This window comes from Pocillopora verrucosa, chromosome 4 (assembly GCF_036669915.1).
Source record: "Pocillopora verrucosa isolate sample1 chromosome 4, ASM3666991v2, whole genome shotgun sequence".
NCBI classification, from domain to species: domain Eukaryota; kingdom Metazoa; phylum Cnidaria; class Anthozoa; order Scleractinia; family Pocilloporidae; genus Pocillopora; species Pocillopora verrucosa.
In genome coordinates, this window is record NC_089315.1 from 25,492,579 (window position 1) to 25,513,164 (window position 20,586).

A 20,586-nucleotide genomic window follows, 5' to 3' on the forward strand; every position below is an offset into this window, starting at 1 on the left:
TTTATATTTCAAAAAATATTTTAAAAGATATCTGAAAGTCTTATCAGTCCCGTTAATTACCTCAAAGCTTGTTTAACACGAGTTGTTTCATCCCCTACCTCCCTTCCCTCACCCCTGCATTTACACCTTACTCGGAAATCCGCTGACACATTTATTTCGGGACACGCTTTTGCCTGATGCAACACCCGTCGGAGTAGTTGTAAAAAGGAGTACAAAATTTGAGTAATTCAATAACTTTTCCCTCTTTTAACCGATTACTTTAATTTAAAGAGTGTGGAAAGAGGAAAAAAGAATGGCTGCTGATTCTTTGAGCGCAGACATGGAAAATATGGACGTACAAGGTAAGGGAAGGTCCACGTGATTCCAGAAGAATAAGCTCTTGAAGAGTGCTATACAGATATTGAACCAGCTTTCGAGATTTCTCGAGTAATTCGTGAAACACGGCGTTTGATAAAAGACTACAGCTGTTTTTTCGAGCACTCTATCCAACTGAGGTCAGGCATTGGTTGATTTTCAAGCCATTCAATAATCGCGTGCAAAATTTGTACATTAATCGAAGCCATTTTTTTCATGCCATGAAAAAAAAAAATGGCTACAGTTTAACCACACCGTTTTCGTTAGGTGTCCGGGAACTGTGGTTAAATACTTTTATTTATAGCTGCACACTTCTTGCATTACGTGTAAGAAACCTAAATACTGTGTAAGAGGTTTTTTCAATTTCCCAGCAATCAATTATCGTCCATTGGACTGATTTCTCATTTCTTTCTTCCGCTTCTGAAATCGAAAGTAAAAGTATGTACATGCTAGGACAGGCATGACATGATCAAGTTCATAGCTTTGATGGTTTTTTAAGTTGTTTTGCATGTTTTTCTTCATTTGAGAAAGTCAATGTTACCATATTTTGAAAGGATAGTTTTGGCTAGCTATTTACATATTTTATGTTAATTATCATGATATCTGTCGTATCCTGATTGGTGAACACAGCATGCCAAAGTGTAATGATAATTATTGCTTAGCAATTTTAAAATTGCTGAAAGTAAAATGAATATACAATTATCAAGCATTTCTGTAGACAAAGTCTTGTAGGTCGTTTACCAATTTTAGCTTAGTCTAGTATAATTGTTATAATAGTTTATCTTTTTTCCCTAACATGTGTATGATATTCTCCATACTGTTCTCCGCATATTTCTCGAGGTACTGACAAGGATAATTTGTTTGACAATATATTCAAGAGCTTTTTTTAGTTGGTGATCATTTCCTTTATTCTCCTGACCTTGTTGATTGTTCCAGCGGTGAAATCTTTAAGGAGAAATTAGATGCCAGGTACTTTTAGAGGTCAAAGCCCTTTGACAGTCCAAGATCTAAATATTAACTCTCCCCACTGTTTACCATACAAATGAGAAATTGGAGTTAATTAGACAATATTCGTTATTGATATTTTGTCTTTCTTCTCATCACTGATCTGCTTGAAAATGTATCAATTTTTAAAGGGGAAATTCCTTCACTTCTTGGGGCTAAATAGTTAATTACTTGTGGTATTATCAGAGCAGTTACATTTATTTATCTTCTTCAGAAACAGTAAACAAAAGTAGTGCTTCTGTGTCAATGAAATTGCACTGAGATTAATTTAGCCAGATATTTTGGAGTCATATGAAAAGGGGCTATTCAATAATGGCACTCTAAATTGCTTAGTAATTTAAGTGGTTAAGTTAGGGAAGGTTTGATAAATTTGATAAAAAAATATACACCAGAATATCAAGGAAAGACTACCAATCCTTAAGTAACAGTAATTTTGAAACTTCTGGACAGACGGATTTTTCAAACTTTCCAGCCAATTAGTGTTTTGTAGTATTTTTTAAATGCAGGAATTTGCTTTACTATGTTCAAAACTCAGAGACGTGTATTTTTTCAAAGCTAACCCTTGTTCTGCAATCTTACTCACACCCTACTTTATTGTTAACATTCATATTGATAGATTTTAGCAACACTTAGGAACACAGGTACCTTTATGGCAAATTTTGTGAGTCAGTTGTTTATTAGTTCCCATACATCTGAAAATATATATTTCTTGTTTTGGTTTGCTCCAACTAAAAATTTTTTAATCTGCTTTTTTTATAATTCTTGGACTCAAGTATGACTTTTCCAAAAAGGTTTTTTAATTTTTCACTCTGTTATCACCTTCAAAAATTCCACACAATTTTTCTTATAGAATTCCACAAGATATAGTAGTCTCTCTGTTTGAAATTTTTTCCAGGTCCTAGCTAGTTAGCTAGAGATGCGTTACCTTTCCCTTTCCTATCTTCGAAGGGGGACCTGGCTATGCACCCTAAAGCTGTCTCGTTCGGCTCATTGCTGTAAGCCATATAGGCTCATAAAGGCCCATGCTCAAGACAGTGCAAACCAAGTTAGCTTAACAAGGGCCATTAGAATGTATTGCCCCCTTAAGAGCATAGGTTAGTGAAGTGTTGCATTCTTTTATGTGCTTGCATACTCTTGTAATGGAATTGATACAGTTTATAGATCATTAGTTTCAAGGTGGCATTTTCTGTCAGTATTTTTAAAGCCTGCATGAAGATATAAAAAAAGCATGTGTGCTTAATCAGAAGTGGAGTTAATTTTTATGGTTATAATGTACCAAAAATTTAGTTAATGATCCTTTTCATTCATTTCAATTTGATTCATTAGAAATCTACCTTAGTTGGTCAGTATATATGTGGCATGAATTACTTATAAAGGAAAACTCCTTACAGAGATTTGTCTAACAGGGTATTCTTGCTACGGTTGTTATAGAATATCATTTTTCCCCTTTTGAACTGTTCTTTATTAGCCAATGGCCCAGTGATCTACACTTCAGAAAAAGAAGGAAGTGATGAGTCTGGAGATGGATCTGCTCAAAAACCATTTAAAACTGTTATGCAGGTATGTTTTCCACCATGACACAATTTAGTTTACATTTAGTCAATTATTCTAATGCTGTTTAGTTGTTGGTTTGGAAATACATTGAATATAACTGATGGGAACATGTGGAATTTTTTTCTTGTGCAAGGCTTTGCGCATCACTGATGGAGAGGAACCTCTTCCTCAAATTATGGTGGATGGGAAAGCTGATGGAGAGGTATTAACAGCGCTCATTAATTTCCTTTCTCTTCAAAATTTCCAGCTTATTATAAAATGAATCAGTTTTTTTATTTCTAGGCAATTGAGAATTGTTTCTGACCTTCCCCTTCTTTGACAATCCTTGTTCCTCTCTGTTCCTGCAGCTCTTTACCAAACATTCCTTCTTTTTGTTGACTTCCAGAATTCCAAAGAATGCCACATAATGCATTCTTAATGCTATTATGAGTATTACTTATTTAATGTATGATAAATGATCCTGCATATATTTTTAAACTAAAGAGTGCATTTTTGGGTTGATCAATGTATTTTGCTATGATTCCAGAGGTATGAAAAACTTGCCAAAGCTCAGCTGAAGAAAGTGACCAAGATTTATGCACAGGAAAAAAAGAAGTCAGAAGACAGAGAGAAGAAGGAGGTGATGGAATCTATTTCTCATTCAGTATAATTGATATGCTAAAGTACTAATCAATAAAAATGCACTTTGACATCAAACATTCAACTGAAATGTCCTTGTTGTCATTGGCATTTTGAACCAAACAAAGCAGACAGAGAGTTGTTAGGAAATCAAGCTTGGTTAGCTCAAGTTGTAGAATGCTGGACTGTCATGCAAGAGGTTGAGGGTTCAAGCCCTAGACTGGACCAACTCACATGGTCTTAAAATAACTGAGGAGAATGTGTTACCTTTGCTTCGACATAATCAGCAGATCGTTAGACATTCTAGTCTTCTTGGGTAAGGAAGATAAGCCATAGACCCCATCTCCTGCATCATTTCTCTACTGGTTAGCAGCCCTGGGATGTTAAAAAACCCACACACTTCTCACAAAGAGTAGGAAACATAGCTCCCAGTGTTTTGGTCTGGCCTTACTGTTGTTTATATGGGCCCAATGGGTTAAATCAGCTCTGAGCTGAAGTGAGCCACCCTGTCTAAATACTGATCACAAATACATACATGTTCATACATGAGGGAGATTTCACCAGTGCAGGCAGTACTTTTGCAGTAACCTCACTTTACATTTATAGTCCTTTGAATGTGCAGTTTTGGAGCATAACAGTATAAAATTAATGTAGTTACTAATTAGTGTTACATTACGTCACATGGTAGGCTGAAAAAGCACAGCAAAGAGAGAAGAATCTGGAAGAGGCCAAGAAAATTACTATTAAGGAGGATGAGAGTTTGCCAAAAGCTACAAGGGTAAGCATTTAAACACATGCATTGTGGAGCTCACTACACTTTACATATCATTTGCTTTTAATCTGTACGTGGAACTTTCTTATTTCTGGCTGCAAAAATCCACTTGTTATTGAACACTTAAAATTAATGCTGAAAAATAATGTGGAAGGAAATAAGGTGCATATAAATTTTTCCATTGTTGTTGTCAAGTTTATGTTAAACCTAATTTTAATTTCTTTCTAGGGTATTCTTACTATGAATTGTTCAAATTGTGTGTATTTTATTTTTGAAATAATTTGAACAGATACAGATTGGTGAGTCAGTAGCTAACCGCGACAGGAGAGTGAAGGTATTTGGTTGGGTTCACAGACTCCGAAGACAAGGTGAGTTTCTATGGACAGTATAGTCTATAAAGGTGTTGTTAGGTCACGGTTGTGGCTCCACAGAAGCTGCAGCCCCACCATGATTTCTTGTAAAGTAATTGAAAAGATTAAATAGCCTGAATTTTTTTATCTCTCTTGGTATAACTGAATGTTATAGTAAGATGATAAATTGATATGTTTTACTATATCCTCCCTTATATTTTTGCACTAGGTAAAAACCTGATGTTTATAGTTCTTCGAGATGGCAATGGGTTTCTTCAGTGTGTCTTATCAGATCTTTTGGTAAGCAACACAAATTATATCTTTGGATTATTCTTGTCAAAAAATTCAGTCAACATGGGTACACTGTGGCTTTAAAGATCACCCTGTTCAAATGTGTGCAAAGTTTAATGTTAGTACATTTACTATTAGAGCTAATAGCCTCTAATAGTTTAGTTAATTTCCCTTTTTTTTTCCTTCCAAGCAAAAGTGTAACACTTGAATGTAATTATTAATTTAAATGTAAAATTTTGGTGATCGTGTTAAAGCTAGCTAAAGTGAATTAATAATATCTTAAATCTTGACCATATCTTAGAGTATTGAATTTTTTTTTTCACTTCTCAGTGTCAGACCTATGAGGCTGTAACATTGGCCACTGAAGCCTCTGTGTGTCTCTATGGTGTAATCAAGGCACTTCCAGAAGGAAAAACAGTAAGGCACTTTTTTATTTCTTCATCATCGCCTTCAATATTCTTTTAGGAATAAGGCGTTCATGATCCTTTCCTACTTCTCTACATCCTAGGCTTTAAGTTCTATTTTGTTCCATGATGACCATATCAGTTTCAGTTCTTGATCCACACCTGCTAGTCTTTTAAAAATCCTAATTTGCACTCTTTTCCCCTGGATTCTAAAGAAGGCTTATTTGGTAGCCTGCTCTATGTTTGTCTTGGAGGTGTTCTCCTGCATTTGGTTGAAATGAATTTCATGCATATCTCAGCTTAACTTAATTTTTCCCTTCAGGCTCCAGGTGGACACGAAATGGCTGTAGATTTCTGGGAACTTGTTGGGGATTCCCCTGCTGGTGGAGTTGATAACCTGGTGAACGAGGTCAGCAGATCTGAGAATGCTCAAGTTATAAAAATAACTTTTTAAGTCCCATGAGTGACCAAGACAGAAATTCTCCTCACAATATCAAGACAATATCGAGCAGACAAGAAATAGGAATAAAGACAAATATCAATTAGGGGATTATTAGTTGATCCAATATCAAATTCTCCAAACTAACATCACAAGAATTGCATAGTAGACAATAAGAAGAATTACTCAATAAATGAAATCTTGAGAGTGAAAAGGTTAAAATAAATCAAATTCACATTCAGTTATTTGTATGTAGTACAGGGTTCAGGAAAGCCTGGAAGCAGACTTTTATAGAAGTTTTACTATCTTTACTGTTCATATTCTTACCAAGAAACATTTTTTCTAACTTTGTTACATATCTAAAGATAGCTATTCACTCAAAAAGATTGGAGCAATTCATTGAAGATGTGAATTCTCACTTCTTATATTTACAAGTTAGGTTTTATAATGCAAGATTACATGTATTGCTTAATAACATGAGTTCTGATGAAAAAAGGCTGAAACTAAAAGCTTAGCATTGCTAATTTAGTGTTAATTTATCAACAGGAATCTGCCATAGACACTCAGCTTGACAATCGGCATATTATGCTCAGAGGTGAAACGGTGAGTTCAATATTGAAATTATCCTTTAATTTCTCACTCCTGAATTGACGCATTTGCTTGTGAGGCAATACTGACAATACAGGTTTTGCATCCTGACCTACATGTAGTCATTTTGTACATCTTAGGTTTCCAAGATCCTGAGAATGCGCTCAACAGTTACGCAATGGTTAGTGAGCTACATTTATTTTAGATTAAACATAGTGTCATGTAAACTCCACATGTTTTGAGTGTCTTTAATAACAGGACATTTTTGGAATGATTCAGGACAGTAATATCACTCTTGTCACTTAATATGCCATTAATAGTCATCCAAAAATGGTAAATATCCCACAATGCTTCATAAATAGGCATGTACATGCAATCATTGGTTTTACAACCCTTGTATCCTCTCTCTGAATATGGTAACGGGCATGTGTTCTGTGAGAGTGGTTAAAGTAAACATACATACCCCCATGGATCACCTCTGCCATAATTCCTATTGCTGCCAGGGATCTTGGAAAAATGCACAAAATCTAGACTCACCATTGACAATTTGATGAACATTACTATGCAATTATGAATAATTTTTCAAGATATATTCCATTTGAATCAAGGAGACATTTCTTTTCTGGACTATTATAACATTAGTGTCATAAGGTTAATACCAGATTTTGATCAATTTACTGAGAGTTCAAGTTCCCAATAATAGAAAGCTAACTTGCAATGATGTATTCAAAGAACTTCATTGTTTTAGTTTCAGAGCTCATTACTTCAATCGCAGTTATGATGAGGTAACACATTTGAAAGTTAATCAGAAGTGACTAAAAGTCAATTAATTTTCTGTTACAGGTGATACGTACAAATAAGTGTACATTTTACAGGAAAAATGATATTTTCTCAATTTTTGTCCATAATAGGAAATCCATCCAGCACCATACCATTTTCATTTGAGATCATCTTAAACAATAATTAAGTAATATGTGATGAGAACAACGAGTTAGGTTAAGTTTGAAAGATGCATGTAAGTAACAGATACTCCTACTGACAATTAGTTGTAGTTTGAGTCAGAATACTATCAGTTAATATTAAATTGTATTTATTTGTCTTCTGACAGGTATTTCCACCTACCATGGTGCAAACACAAGTGGAAGGAGGATCCACTCTCTTTGATTTCAATTATTTTGGTGAACCAGTAAGTTTTGAACTTTATGTGTTGCTTATGTACAAAAAATTAGGTAATTTATAGGCCTTTGTTGGTCAATGGGTAATTTTCCATCAGATATCAGTGTGATACATGTATGTAGGAAAATTGGTTTACTCAAGGCTATTAGTAAAATTTCTTTGCTTGTACTGTTGACCAATCATCAAACACTGCATTTTTTTATTTTTCAGTTACTCTGTGTAGGAAATATCTTAGTCTTTTAGTTAACATTTTTTCAAGGCTGTGACCTTTAAATGTGTGGCAGCTTATTCAGAAGTACTAAGGTGTGGGATTTCAGAGAACTTGATCTTTTAAAAAAAGAACAAATTTTCTGTAATGCTGTATATAACTAGAGGCGTGATTTGGAAAAGTTGATTTTCATTGAGATAGTTGTGTCAGAGGCAGTTTGAATTTCATAATTACAAGCACTATTGTGAATATGCCTTTTGATGAATTTAGATATTAAATTGTATGATGTGATTATTAGGCATATTTGACACAGTCATCCCAGCTTTACCTGGAGACAGTAATCCCAGCACTTGGTGATGTGTTCTGTATTGCTCAGTCATACAGAGCTGAACAGTCGCGTACAAGAAGGCACTTGTCAGAGTAAGTGCTGGTTGGTTACCTGTAGCAAACAGGTGGAAGTTGTTATTGTAATCTGACACAAAATGATCCCAACTAATTTGCAAGGGAAATGTTTAGTAGCTAGAAGGGAGAATTAACAATCAGATCAAGTTTAGTTGCAAGGCTGTGTTCTTGCAGAGACTGATTGACACAGGCAACTGACAGTTGTGCAATTTAGGCAACCTAGATTTGTAACACGAGCCTTCAAGCATCCACTGACTCATCTAAAAGAGCAAAAACTAGAAAAATAAAACAAATTCAATCTGTGGCACCCAATATATGCCCATTGCTTTAAATGCAGTCTGCTTAAGCAGCCAATTGTGGTTAGCATGCCCATGTAGCACTTGGTTCCCACTCCTTGATTCTTGGAAATGTAGGAAATTGCGTGTAAGGTAGCTAGTCCAGAATTTCAGCTTTCATTGTGTAAACATGATGCCAGGCTACATGATTTTAAATGATTAAAATTGCCTTGATATTAGCAGGCAAGTCAAGAATTTAAAGAAAGTGACAAAACTTTTGAGTCTGTAAAACATGTTTCGAAGAAACTTCTGTCATCTTCAGTTAATTACTGTGCAAAGCATTGGAAGTTGAATTATGTAGTAAGTAGAACAACTAACCAACAATTTTAGATTAAAAGTGCATTTTCATGTCAAAAAGCAATTATAATTATTTCTTCTCTTTGCAGATACACTCATGTGGAAGCTGAATGTCCTTTTATATCATTTGATGATCTCCTGGACAGAATTGAAGATTTGGTATGAAAGCACACTTGATCTGTTTATTGGTTTAGCTTTCTGATTACTTATCATCCAAGTGTCATATTTTATAACAATGTTATGTAAACTGAGGTCATCAATTAATTTTTGTACTTCTATTTGTCCTTTCAGGTATGTGATGTTGTGGATAGAGTGCTGAAATCTCCCCATGCAGACATACTCAAGGAATTTAATCCAGTAAGTACAGGCAAGAAATCTTTAGAAAACCACAGAAACTGATCCTGCTTAAGTAACACAATAAAATTTGTTATTAGATAGAAAAGGTACAAAGTCATTACTAACTTATAAAAAAGCACTTACTGAAACGTTTGATCAGGATAATGTTTATACTTGGAAATCATTGTGTCCTAAGTGATATTCCATTAGGAATTTAAGCAGTTTTTGTCAGTGTTGATTTTAGTAGTTTAAATAAGAATTGATATATATATTTTACATGTAAATTCTTATATTGTATACATATATTTTGATATTTTAGTGAATTATCTATTTTATTTATATTTTGCTTAAATTCTCCCCTACCATTATTTTTATTGGGCTTTCACCTAGTTGGAGCTTGCTCTGTCGTGACTGTCCCTTAATGAGTTTTTCTCTTCACTTAATTGCTATTTTCAGTTTTTTTTTCTTCTTCTTCTCTTACCAATTTACATTACCTGTCATCTAACTATTATTTATCATATTTATAAGTTATGTACTCAGTACAAGTCAAATAAATAAAAAATAAATAACAATGATTATAATTCAGTTACTATTAATAATCATCATTTACTAATAATAATTTTTTTGGCAATATTTATCATTTATGTTAACAATTTAGCTCTAATGTGCAAGGCAGAAGAAAAACAGATGGAGGGTTTCTCAAAATATTTGTATGTTAAGATAACAATTAGTGCCTATAAGGTAGCCTGATTATCCCAAGGACTTTTAACTTACATGTGAAATCTTTTGTGTTCCTTCAGGATTTTAAGCCACCCAAGAGACCATTCAGGTAAGTCCATTGAGCACTGCATGAATATATTTAGATTGTTTCAAAAAGAGTTATCAGTTGTTTTGGATTGAATTTGGATTTCAGTTTTTTAAAATTCCAAATAATTTTTCTTCTTTATTGGGTAATACTTATATATATTATAACTTACATTTTTTTTTATTAGGAGAATGAACTACAGTGATGCCATCAAATACCTGAAAGAACATGACATTAAAAAGGAAGATGGCACCTATTATGAATTTGGAGAGGTGTGCAATTTCAGTAGATTGCTGAGTAAAAATATAGACATTTGATATCGATTTCAAGTTGATATGTCAACAGTTCTGAGGATCCACCTCATAGAGTTTCAAAATTTTTTTTCAATGTGGATACTGCTATAAATTCTCAGAGGTGCCTGATAATAGAGTCCTTTAACTTAGGTTAAAAATGTTTTAGAGTGGAATGTACTCTGTTAGTGATAATCTTCTTGGGTCTCCTTGTTAAGGACATTCCTGAGATGCCAGAAAGGAAGATGACAGACCAGATCAATGAGGTAAATCAGTCATTCAGTCATTCATAAACTCCAAATAGTTACCATTATGATAATTTTTTTTGTATAACCCTTTAATTTACTCTTAAGATTGATTGGTGTCTAATTTCTCCTCACAGTATCACCATTGAATCAAACACTTAGGGTTTTGAGAATAAGAAAACAATGGCTAACTTAAGTAGGTCTTGATTGTACAGCAATTTCTCCTGGTCAGTACCCCATGATTGAAGCACATAGAAAAGTGTGGAGAACATGTATAATGATATTAGGATGTAAGGGGTTTAATTTTGTCGTCATTTTTGTTCTAGCCAATCCTGCTGTGTCGCTTTCCTACCAACATTAAGTCTTTCTACATGTACAGATGTCCAGAGGACAAGGGTCTGACTGAATCAGTAAGTACACAAGGTTTTTTGAAAGCCTGTAAGCCAAGTTCTACAAATGCAGAGTTTTCATGGCTATAATCCGTTATCTTAGTCAAAATTATTGTTCAAACATTTTTTTTTGTCTCCCTTTTTGTCAATGTTAGTAACAAATTAATAGGAATGCATTGAAAGTAAAAACAACCACAACAAAACAAAAACCAAGATTGAGAGGTAGTGGAGTGTGTCAGTCACTTTAGATTTCCTACAGCATCTACTACCTTTTTTGACAACGTAAAGGTTAATAAAATATTCGTCACATCTACATGTACATGTAGTTTTGGAAAATGTGACCACAAAGGTTGCATCCTGCTTATGGGCATCCATGCCTTGCTCATCATTAAAAGTGTGCATGTTAAACTTAGGTTGATCTCCTGATGCCTGGAGTTGGTGAAATTGTTGGAGGATCCATGAGGATGTGGGAATATGTAAGTATTTGGAAAGGATGACATATTTGTGTTCCTTACAATTTTAGTGTAGTTTGGTGTAGCATCCTGATACCATGATCCTTGCATCAGTGACTCCCCCTAAAAAAGTAGGGCCTACGGATAAGAGATCTTCCATTTAGCTAAAAACAAGTGAGAAACTGAGTGAGCATTTCTCCACCATTGAACACTTAACCTTTCAAGTCATAAATTTAGCACAAACATTCCCAATAATTAATAATGTTTTAGTTTAACAACTTGAAGCAAATGTGCAATAACCTAAGTCTCCCTATGGTTTTCATACATTATCCAGCAAACAGTCAACAAGAATACTCAAACTTATAAAGGAATAATTGTTATCTTGATTTAACACCAAATTCTTATATCTAATAACATAAGTGATAGGGGAGAATTAACTATTAGATCTTCAGAGTTAAAAGGGTTAATACTAAATTAATTGATCAATTCAAGCTTCAACATATCCCCCCCTCCCTCAACCACCATCCCAGGGGCCAACATTGTGTTTAGATTTGGTGGCCAATTTTTTTGCGAAAGGCAAATAGTAACAATCTTCTGAGCTACTCCACTTGGGAAGGAGAAATCTTTACCTTTGGACACCTCCATATTTAGGTAAAATACTTGTATTCCACCAGAAAGACTTCAAATCCCCCACCTACCAGGACAGACAACAGTAGAATGCCTGTCAGTTGTTTGGGGAGGGGGGGGGAGTGGGCAGGATGTTTAAGCTTCAAATTGATTGGCACATTACCCTGTTCCTGAATTGATGCTTATACCTTTGATTTGTTTAGGAGGAGCTGCTGGAGGGTTACAAGAGAGAGGGTATTGACCCCAGCCCTTACTACTGGTACACTGACCAGGTATGTCTTTCCTACTGACTTACTTAAGGTTTAAGGGCAAATTTTTTTGCAGTGTGTTTTATTAATGATTACTGGTCACTTGTTTAGGACACTTTTCTTTGGGATTGGGTAAAAATGGAAGTAGAGTTTGAGTAGAGCTGAGTTCAAGGACCAGTTTTAACCTTTTTACTTTTAGGGGTGAAAAAAGTGCAAAAATACCTTGTGCAATAATAAAACACTGTCCAGGAAATGGAGGGTTATAAAGTTCTCTATCTGAAAATATTGTTTTAATCTAATACACACTCACAGTTATTCTCACAAATAACTAAAGAAGAAACGACTGCTTACATGTTGGTGAATATCTAAAGAATTAGCTTTCATCGGAATTTTTCTTCATTGTGGTATTTAAAGATAAAGTGCATCTTGTACAAGTGTTGTGAAAACAAAACTGAAGTAATATAAAAACAGCAAAAATCTGGCATGAGTTTTCTGGAGCAATCATGGAGGGGTAGTGAAGTAAAGCAAATGTTACTTGTACAGTATCTGGAATTACTTTCAAAACTTAATTGGAAGTCTCTCTGTATAGTAAAGCAATGGGCTCCAACACAAGGCTCTGGAAATATTAATCAAGACTATTTAGGCAATAAACTGCACTTTCTCTTGGTGTAATAACCCACTTAGTTTGGTAGAACATGAGAACAGTTTGCAACTCATGAGCTGGAGGCTCTGTGGGATTACCGATGGAAAAAAAAATGTTTTTAGACCAATCAGGGTTCTCACAGTATCTGTCATGTTACAAATTGATATATGGACTTCACCAATAATATGTACTAAAATCATTCCTTTTGTTTTCACCCAATTTTGATGATCAAATTCACAAATAAATGTGTCCTCTTTTTTGTTTTTGTTACTCTCAGAGGAAATATGGTTCTTGCCCACATGGTGGATATGGTTTGGGACTGGAGCGATTCCTCACATGGCTGCTGAACAGACAGCATATCAGAGATGTCTGTCTGTACCCACGCTTTACTGGAAGGTGTCGACCATAAAAAAGATGTTCCTTAAAAAATTTTAAATGACCATGAACCAGTCAATATGGGACTTAGACTGAAATGCGTACCTATGGCAGTTCTTTAACAGCTATAGTGTTATAATAGTTAGACTAAGTGTTAAAATACTTCTATAACAATTCAAGTGTCTGCCTCACAAAATAAAGAATTGTGCTCCCAAAATGTGCTGAGAAATTTCTTTAAGACACCAACTTAAACTTCACCTTTATTTGCATTATTCAGATAAATCAATCTTACATGTACAGTATGAAATCACAGATTATATGCTAGTCACCTTCAAGGGTGACTAGCATCCTATTTTTCAACATTGTCATTGCTGAATTTAACATTAAGGTTATGAGAATGGTGGAGATGATCAACTAAAGGACTTCGATTGTTTGACAGATTTTCCTATCATACTGTAGCTAAAATTCATGTCGGTATAGAATGCAAAGTGGAGGATAACCATACTGATACTGCAGTCAAAAGAAAGAGCATCTCCTTGGTTATTGGTATTGAAGGAGATGTTGAAAGATGAGCTGATATGAAATGCATTATCAGAAACATCTCGGAGAGAAAAGCACTAAAGACCTTTGCTGCCTATGGGATAACCACAGTCATCCCAGTTTCTCCTCATTATGGAGAAAAAGGATGATGGGTAACTGCTGCTTCCAGTTCTTAAACAGACAAAGAAGTCTTGCATTTTCAATGTATTGCATGAATATATTTTCTTAGTTCCCAACCCATACCCTAGTTACCAGTTTTCCTTCAAAAAATTATACACATTAAAATGCAACAACACAGTATTGCCCATAATACTCTACTTCCAAATTTATCTATTAATTTCCTAATTTGCAAATGCAGAATATATACGTGTCTTGATAGTCAATGAAAAAAAAATAAATTTTAAGGTGGCAAATCTTTGGTTTATACCCTCTGACAATTACAGGGAAATGAATTAGTTTTCAGCATATTCAAAATATATTAGTTCATTCTGAAGTTGTAAGTACCCTACCTACAAACTTTATTAACAGTGGATATTCTTAGATCTGAAACCTGAGGAAAAGTATGAAAAACAGCTGCTTTTGCAGCAGGTGAAATTAAACAAACTTCTGTTCAGTGCTATTAAGGTCTCTCTCCAATACCACCAGCTAAATCATAAACTATCTGAGAGACTTCTCGTGCCAAAGAATCCACTGCTTCTCTTGTGTCTGCCTCTGCATAAACACGGACAACATCCTCAGTACCAGAGGGTCGTACAAAGGACCTTGCACTTTTATACCCAGCAACAAGCTTATCAATTTCTTCTTGAAGCCCCTCTGGAGCTGTAGTCTTCCTCTCAGAATCTGTTGTTTTAATGACTGTGCGATCCTTGATGGTGACTTTGCGTTGCCTATTGGGGAGGTCTGTGTATGCGGCTCCCCAGTCCTCCAAGCTCCACCCCTTTTCATAAAGGATGGTTTCAACCACTAACATGTCACTCATGGCATCACCCACAGTTTGGTTGATAAGATCTACCATGCTTAAAAACTTTTCAGCTGCTTTGTGCTTCTCAGTGCCAGCATCAGTGTCTTGAACAATAGCCTTCATCTTGGCCACAACATCCTTTGTAAACAGCACAGTTCCATGGCCATTTGCTTCAAAGTAGACTCCAATATCAAATTCTTCAGCTTTGTGGTGAACATGCTTCACTCCTGTCTTTGCACAAGCTACAGGAACACCAAGGGTGCTCTCGGCATAGGATGTTGAGCTACCATTGGCATAAGCTGTCTGGACTATTCCTAAACCTCTTTCGAGTGTCACTCCTGTTTTATCAAGTTTGTCTTTCAGGTAACCCACCATCAAGGTGGCAATTCTATCTCCATCTAACAAACAAAATTTATTTTCTTTGTTGAAATAAAAATACAGGACTCGATCGGCATCGCCATCGAATGTGACACAACGATCACCTGGGGTTATAACCATTCCTTCAGGAGCACGTTGATGAAGCTTGACAAAATCAGCACCACACTTTTCGTTGAGCTTTCCAGTTGATCCATCATTACACACCCAAATGGAGAGGGTATCATTCAGGTGCTGGGCCATTTCTTTGATTTTTAGAGCTCCTACTCCATTTGCACCATCCAGCTTAATAACTGGTACATCAGTTTTGCCTGATAATGAACGCAGATGAAGGAAAGCCTTGGAGATCTTCTTGTAATATCCCTCTTCTGTGGCCTCGCCATATTCACCGGCTGTATTGGCACATCTCACCATGTAATGCAACTGAGGGGTTGACAAAACACCTACAAAAAATTATATTTCACAATTTAAATTTCAAGGTTCAAAACAACATTGTAACCTTTAGACCCCTACTAATAGAGGAAATCTGCATCAGTTGGTAAGAAATTTGAGTTTCGTGTTCATCCCATTACAGTTTAAGATAAACAGGGTAATTAAGTATTATTGACTGAGTTGATAATATAAATTGGCCACTATGAATGATTTCAAAACTCATGTTTCAAGCATTAGCCCTTCAGTCTTTCACTATGACAAAGGGCTAATGCTCAAAATGTCAGCTTTGAAACTCTTTACAGTGGCCAATTTAAGTCTTCAACCCAGTTGATAACACCAAATTACCCTGTTAGTCTCCCACCAATGCAGCAACACAGTTTCTTTACAAACTTACCCCCTTTACAGTTAAAGATCACATTGTTAACTTTTATTCAGGTGTATAAAACAAAGTGTTAGTTTATCTGCCAAAAAGAAAAACAGATGTGCAGGGATGTTCACAGATTTTTCTTTTCTACTTGGGAGTTAAGAATAAACTACTGCCGCACAGTTTGCTAGAGCTGTAAAGAGAAGACACATTGCATTAGGTCACACCAGCTAGAGTCTTAACCCTTTAACTCCCACAAGTGATTAAAAGGTAACTTCTCCCTTTAATATTCATACAATATCCAACAAACGGGCGATGAGAATACTTAACTTATCATGTACAAGTTGTTTTATTGATCTAGTACCAAACTCTCGTAACTGATTTACAAGAAAATGTGAAGCAGGTAGAGGGGAGAATCAACAATCAGATCTTGCAAGTTTAAAGGTTAAAGGTGTTTCTACAAGTTTCACTGCCACCATGTCACTTATACCAATTATTGTCCAAATACACCACTTTATCCTACAATCAAAGCTCTCATAAAAGACACCCTTGTAAGTTATTCAGCAGCTTTGCATATATTTCTGGCCACCTTCACATGATATCACCACAGTTTAACATTCCTAGACTCCCCGGCGCTCAGAGGTCGTCCAATTTGGTTAGTATTGGAGACAGGAATTACAATCTTTCTAGAGTTCTAACTTACAAACGAGAACTCTCACTAAACTTGGATAGAGAATAAATCTTACCGGTTGAACTAAGGATATGGCCGAAAGATTGAGCTCGGTTCTTTACTTCCGTTCGGTATTCAACCCCTCCTCCCCCAAAGGAAAAATTATCTCCTTACCGTAATCCTGATACGATCCACCCAAAGCTTCAATTCCTTCCGCTAGAGCCTGCACGAACTGTTTACCACTTGGTCTGGTGTCTCGTGCGATGAAAACTTTAGCTGGGACATTCCAATCGATACCGTGTTCTGTGACTACCCCCCTCAGGACTTCAGCCACATCTTCAGCATTGGCAAGTTCCGATGCATGTCTCTCCCAAGATGGCTGTAGCATCTCGCCAAAAGGATCTACAAGTTTCACGCCATTATCGTGCTCTGGGTTATGAGAAGCAGTGACGACCACGCCGATTACTTGTCCATCTTTGGCCTTTGAACGCAGAACTGCTAGCAAGCCCATGCGAAACATCACAGAGTCCAGATTGTCAGCTAGCGTACGAAACCCTGCGGTTCCATAACTGAATTTCATGTCAGGTTTTGGATGTTTCTTACTAACTTCTGCAGCCTTCTGGAGAAAAGGATCCATAATCATAGGAGATTAAGACTGAGAAGTAAAGGCTAATCACTAAAAGAAGCGTTGAATTTCCTCACGAAAGGAGACACGTTGGTATCTCGGCTCCAGATCTCTATCGCGCCCGAGTGCCAGCGCACGCCTTTTTTCAAAACTTCACCGCTATCATATAGTCTTGATTACCGCTGGCTCTTCCTCTTCTACCCTTTCGTTTCGATCATTGTTGTGTTCTTCGAACGAGGTAATATATCGACTTTCATCTTTGCCATCCTTGAGAAATATTATAGACTTTTACATGTAACAAATAAAAATGCTATTTCTAAGTTTCTAAGACAGATTATTTTCCTTTTTTTTTCTAAAATTCAAGTCGATCTGACTTCTCATAGCATCTTACGTCTGTGTAATGAAAGTTTGGGCGAAGTTGTTTGATCACAGGCTTCAAATTTATGTGGGACATAAGGTTGAAACAGCTTGAATGTTGAATTTGGTAAACTTTTATCGTTGATTATCGCATTTCAAACTAAAAATTTATCCAAATATTAATCGAACAGAGAAGAAACCATGGCTCGTAACCTAGAAATGGCGGTAGGACTCCACAAGGGTCACAAAACCACGAAAACAGTGCAGAAACCGAAACCATCCAGAAGAAAAGGAGTAAGTTTTTTTCCTATTATTCTTTTAACTGTGGTGCTGCATCGTTGGAGGGTGTAACAAGACAATTAAGTTTTAACAACTGAGTTGATAATTTAAATTGGCCACCTTAAAAAGTTACTGAAGTTGACGTTTCGAGCGTTAGCCCTTTGTCACAGCTCTCACGAAGGGCTAACGTTAGAAACATCAGCTTCAGAAGATCTGTATGATGGCTTCTTTACATAGCCTGAATAGTGGTGAGGTGCACTGTATGATCTCAGTGAAAGAGTGAGATGTTGTTCCTCTCTAATTCTAAGTTCTGAGTAAAAGCAAACCTCTGCTCCAATGCTAGTATTGTTATTGAGTATGATATTGAAGAAATGTTAAATGGTTTCCGTGTTTACATAGCCTGATGTACACACATGGGAGGTTGGGAGAACAGGAGATAAGCGTAGGAAACCACGACGCAAAGCGGAGTGGTTTCCAGCTTATCTTGTGTTCTCCCAACCTCCCAAGTGTTTACATCAGGCTATGTAAACACGGAAACCATTTTACATTTCTTTTATGAAATAACTAATGAAAGAGCCTCTTCTTGCAACGAAGGAAAGCGATGTGCTTGTTGTTGTTGTTCATTTGGCTTTTCGGCCGTTTCTTGAATACTGGGAAAATTAAACTCCAAAGAAAAATTAGGAAAATCTTCTTCTTCCATTACTGTACTCAAAACAAACTTAAAGAAACTGAGTTACTGCTAAATAAATACCAGGGAGAACTCTGCAAGAAGATTCAGTATGAGAACCGTGTTTACATACGCTGATGTAAAATGGTTTTATGGCCAATCAGAGTGTGCATACTATTTGAATTATTTTATAAAATAATATTATGTACTAAGATATGGTTGTGTCCAGAAAGTGTAACAAACTTTTTCCTCACTCTCTTCCTGTTGTAAACAATTAGCAACTGTTTGCTTGTTTTTTTGCAATTCAAGGACAGAAAATGCCTGAACATTCAGTCCTACTAGACACATTTTTGAAACTAACTGGGCCATCTTGTTGCATATGTCACATACAGTGTCTGATCCAGGATTTCCAGCTAGGGGGGGCAAGTTGTCCTAGTCATCAATTTTCTATCTCTTCTCTCTCTCCCCCCCCCCCCCTCCATCCCCATGGCATTTATTCAAACTAGTGCCCAGGAACCTCTGAAATTGAGCCTATGTTACTTTCCATGGATTTTGGTTCTTGCTTTACTTTTGATCTGAAATTTAAACCAAAATATTGTTTTAAGAAGATTTTGTACCCGGAGAATTTACATTTCCTTGTTCTTTTTCTTTTTAAACACAATTTGAAGTGTGCCTGAATGACCCAGAACAGGTATTTGAAAGGGTCATATTTGCTCAAACTGTGGCAATCCTGCAATGGCATGCTCTAGATCAGACACTGAACATTTAATTACTTTGTCACCATTGTATACAAACAACTATTACTAATTAAGGGAGAATGTTTAATGATAGAGTTATCATATGTCTTTAATTCCAATTCCACTCGCACTTGGGAATGGCTGTGCTACAGAATCTGGCAATGGAAATTGAATAGCTGCATGACTGTTTATCAGCAATGTTTGTGGAACATGTGTGAGTAGGCTGCTGAAGGTGGCATACTTGCTTTCAGTTTTGGCCGGTTACTGGTTCTTTGCTATAGCTGTGCACTTATTTAGGCTTGTTCTCGGGAGCTGTGAAGTGCTCTAAAATAGTCCAGAAGGAGAATTTTAAGGGACAATTTTTCTCAAACTTCCCCAATCTTATAACTGAGTGCTTTTGGGTAGAAACTGTGTTCTGTCTTGTGGATGTGTTTTCCTTTCTACTTCCTATAACAGTAAGGATAAAAAGATGAAGACTCTTGGTGATCTATAAACTTTTCTTTCTTGTTTTTTTCCAGGCTGGTAACAAAAGGGTCAAATTCATCCGCGATCTTGTGCGTGAAGTTGTTGGATTTACACCTTATGAGAAACGTTGCATGGAGTTGCTCAGAATAGGCAAAGATAAAAGGGCCTTGAAATTTGTCAAGAAGAGGGTAATTATTGGCTGTTTAACATTTTTGACATGAATTGATTTGATCAACTCTCTAACCAAGTGTTATTTCAAATGTCATTGTAGCTGGGAACCCACACCCGAGGAAAGAGAAAGCGTGAAGAAATGCAAGGCGTCATTGCTGCAATGAGAAAACAACAACAACAACAGCATTAAATTGTCAATAAAAGTCTCTTTTCTCTGGATTTTGTTGTTTTGTCTGTGTATCCGCAGAGAATATTTTGCCAACTAACAAAAATCAGAAGTGGCTTTCCATGTGTCATAGTATTTATTTGATCAATGTGGCTGCGTAGCATTTTGTGTTAAGATACATTGATGAATATGTGACCCTTGAACATGGTAAAATTGGAAAAGATATATACCCAGAGGGCAACCATGATATTTTAAGGATCATACAAAGAACAGCAAACAAACTGAATTGTAATTTTATTTCCTTAACCCACTTTTACATTAAATTCTTAAACTCCCAAGATCTGATTGTTAATCCTCTCTTTGTGCTGCCACATAATTCCTTTTAAATTAGTTAAGTGAATTTGGTGTAATATCTAGATAACAATTTCCTCCTAATACGTTTCAGTTTAACCATTAGCTGAAAAACATATGGATATCATAGGCAGAGGTTCACCACTTGTGGGAGTTGAAGGGTAAACTCCCAAGATCTGATTGTTAATTCTACCCTCTTTTTGCTACAGACTTCCTTTGAGAT

At 36.0% G+C, this 20,586-nt stretch overlaps 3 protein-coding genes across 4 annotated transcripts; 2 read left to right on the forward strand and 1 right to left on the reverse strand.

Moving 5' to 3' along the window:
* Positions 1-165: 165 nt before the first annotated feature.
* Positions 166-13,998, forward strand: LOC131776007 (asparagine--tRNA ligase, cytoplasmic-like). 2 transcript variants are annotated; one of them, XM_059092137.2, is made up of 24 exons: positions 190-341; positions 2,255-2,453; positions 2,828-2,919; positions 3,047-3,115; positions 3,440-3,532; positions 4,220-4,309; positions 4,593-4,671; positions 4,883-4,953; positions 5,275-5,361; positions 5,671-5,757; positions 6,334-6,390; positions 6,516-6,556; positions 7,124-7,160; positions 7,484-7,561; positions 8,058-8,179; positions 8,883-8,952; positions 9,085-9,150; positions 9,930-9,958; positions 10,122-10,206; positions 10,443-10,490; positions 10,796-10,879; positions 11,272-11,334; positions 12,141-12,209; positions 13,106-13,998. In XM_059092137.2, the coding sequence occupies exons 2-24, from the start codon at positions 2,276-2,278 to the stop codon at positions 13,235-13,237; spliced, it is 1,827 nt and encodes a 608-aa protein (XP_058948120.2). In that variant the 5' UTR covers positions 190-341; positions 2,255-2,275; the 3' UTR covers positions 13,238-13,998. The 2 variants fall into 2 exon arrangements, with proteins under 2 accessions (XP_058948121.2, XP_058948120.2); XM_059092138.2 differs by lacking the exon at positions 2,255-2,453 and having other exon boundaries at positions 166-341.
* On the reverse strand, positions 13,451-17,274 carry LOC131776008 (phosphoacetylglucosamine mutase-like). Its single transcript, XM_059092139.2, has 2 exons — positions 16,720-17,274; positions 13,451-15,522 (listed from the first exon to the last, which is right to left on the reverse strand). The coding sequence occupies exons 1-2, from the start codon at positions 17,186-17,188 to the stop codon at positions 14,363-14,365; spliced, it is 1,629 nt and encodes a 542-aa protein (XP_058948122.1). The 5' UTR covers positions 17,189-17,274; the 3' UTR covers positions 13,451-14,362.
* A 49-nt stretch (positions 17,275-17,323) lies between these two features.
* On the forward strand, positions 17,324-20,065 carry LOC131776009 (large ribosomal subunit protein eL36-like). The gene is made up of 4 exons (XM_059092140.2): positions 17,324-17,408; positions 17,719-17,821; positions 19,729-19,863; positions 19,947-20,065. The coding sequence occupies exons 2-4, from the start codon at positions 17,729-17,731 to the stop codon at positions 20,034-20,036; spliced, it is 318 nt and encodes a 105-aa protein (XP_058948123.1). The 5' UTR covers positions 17,324-17,408; positions 17,719-17,728; the 3' UTR covers positions 20,037-20,065.
* Positions 20,066-20,586: the final 521 nt, after the last annotated feature.

Excerpts from the sequence above, each read along its gene's own strand:
- LOC131776007 (XM_059092137.2), top strand. The coding sequence starts at position 2,276 with ATGCGTTACCTTTCCCTTTCCTATCTTCGAAGGGGGACCTGGCTATGC. Across the intron at positions 8,180-8,882 it reads ACAAGAAGGCACTTGTCAGA|ATACACTCATGTGGAAGCTG; the intron begins GTAAGTGCTGGT and ends TTCTCTTTGCAG. Across the intron at positions 9,959-10,121 it reads CCACCCAAGAGACCATTCAG|GAGAATGAACTACAGTGATG; the intron begins GTAAGTCCATTG and ends TTTTTTTATTAG.
- LOC131776008 (XM_059092139.2), bottom strand. The coding sequence starts at position 17,188 with ATGATTATGGATCCTTTTCTCCAGAAGGCTGCAGAAGTTAGTAAGAAA. Across the intron at positions 15,523-16,719 it reads TGGATCGTATCAGGATTACG|GTGTTTTGTCAACCCCTCAG; the intron begins GTAAGGAGATAA and ends AATTTTTTGTAG.
- LOC131776009 (XM_059092140.2), top strand. The coding sequence starts at position 17,729 with ATGGCTCGTAACCTAGAAATGGCGGTAGGACTCCACAAGGGTCACAAA. Across the intron at positions 17,822-19,728 it reads AACCATCCAGAAGAAAAGGA|GCTGGTAACAAAAGGGTCAA; the intron begins GTAAGTTTTTTT and ends GTTTTTTTCCAG. Across the intron at positions 19,864-19,946 it reads TGAAATTTGTCAAGAAGAGG|CTGGGAACCCACACCCGAGG; the intron begins GTAATTATTGGC and ends ATGTCATTGTAG.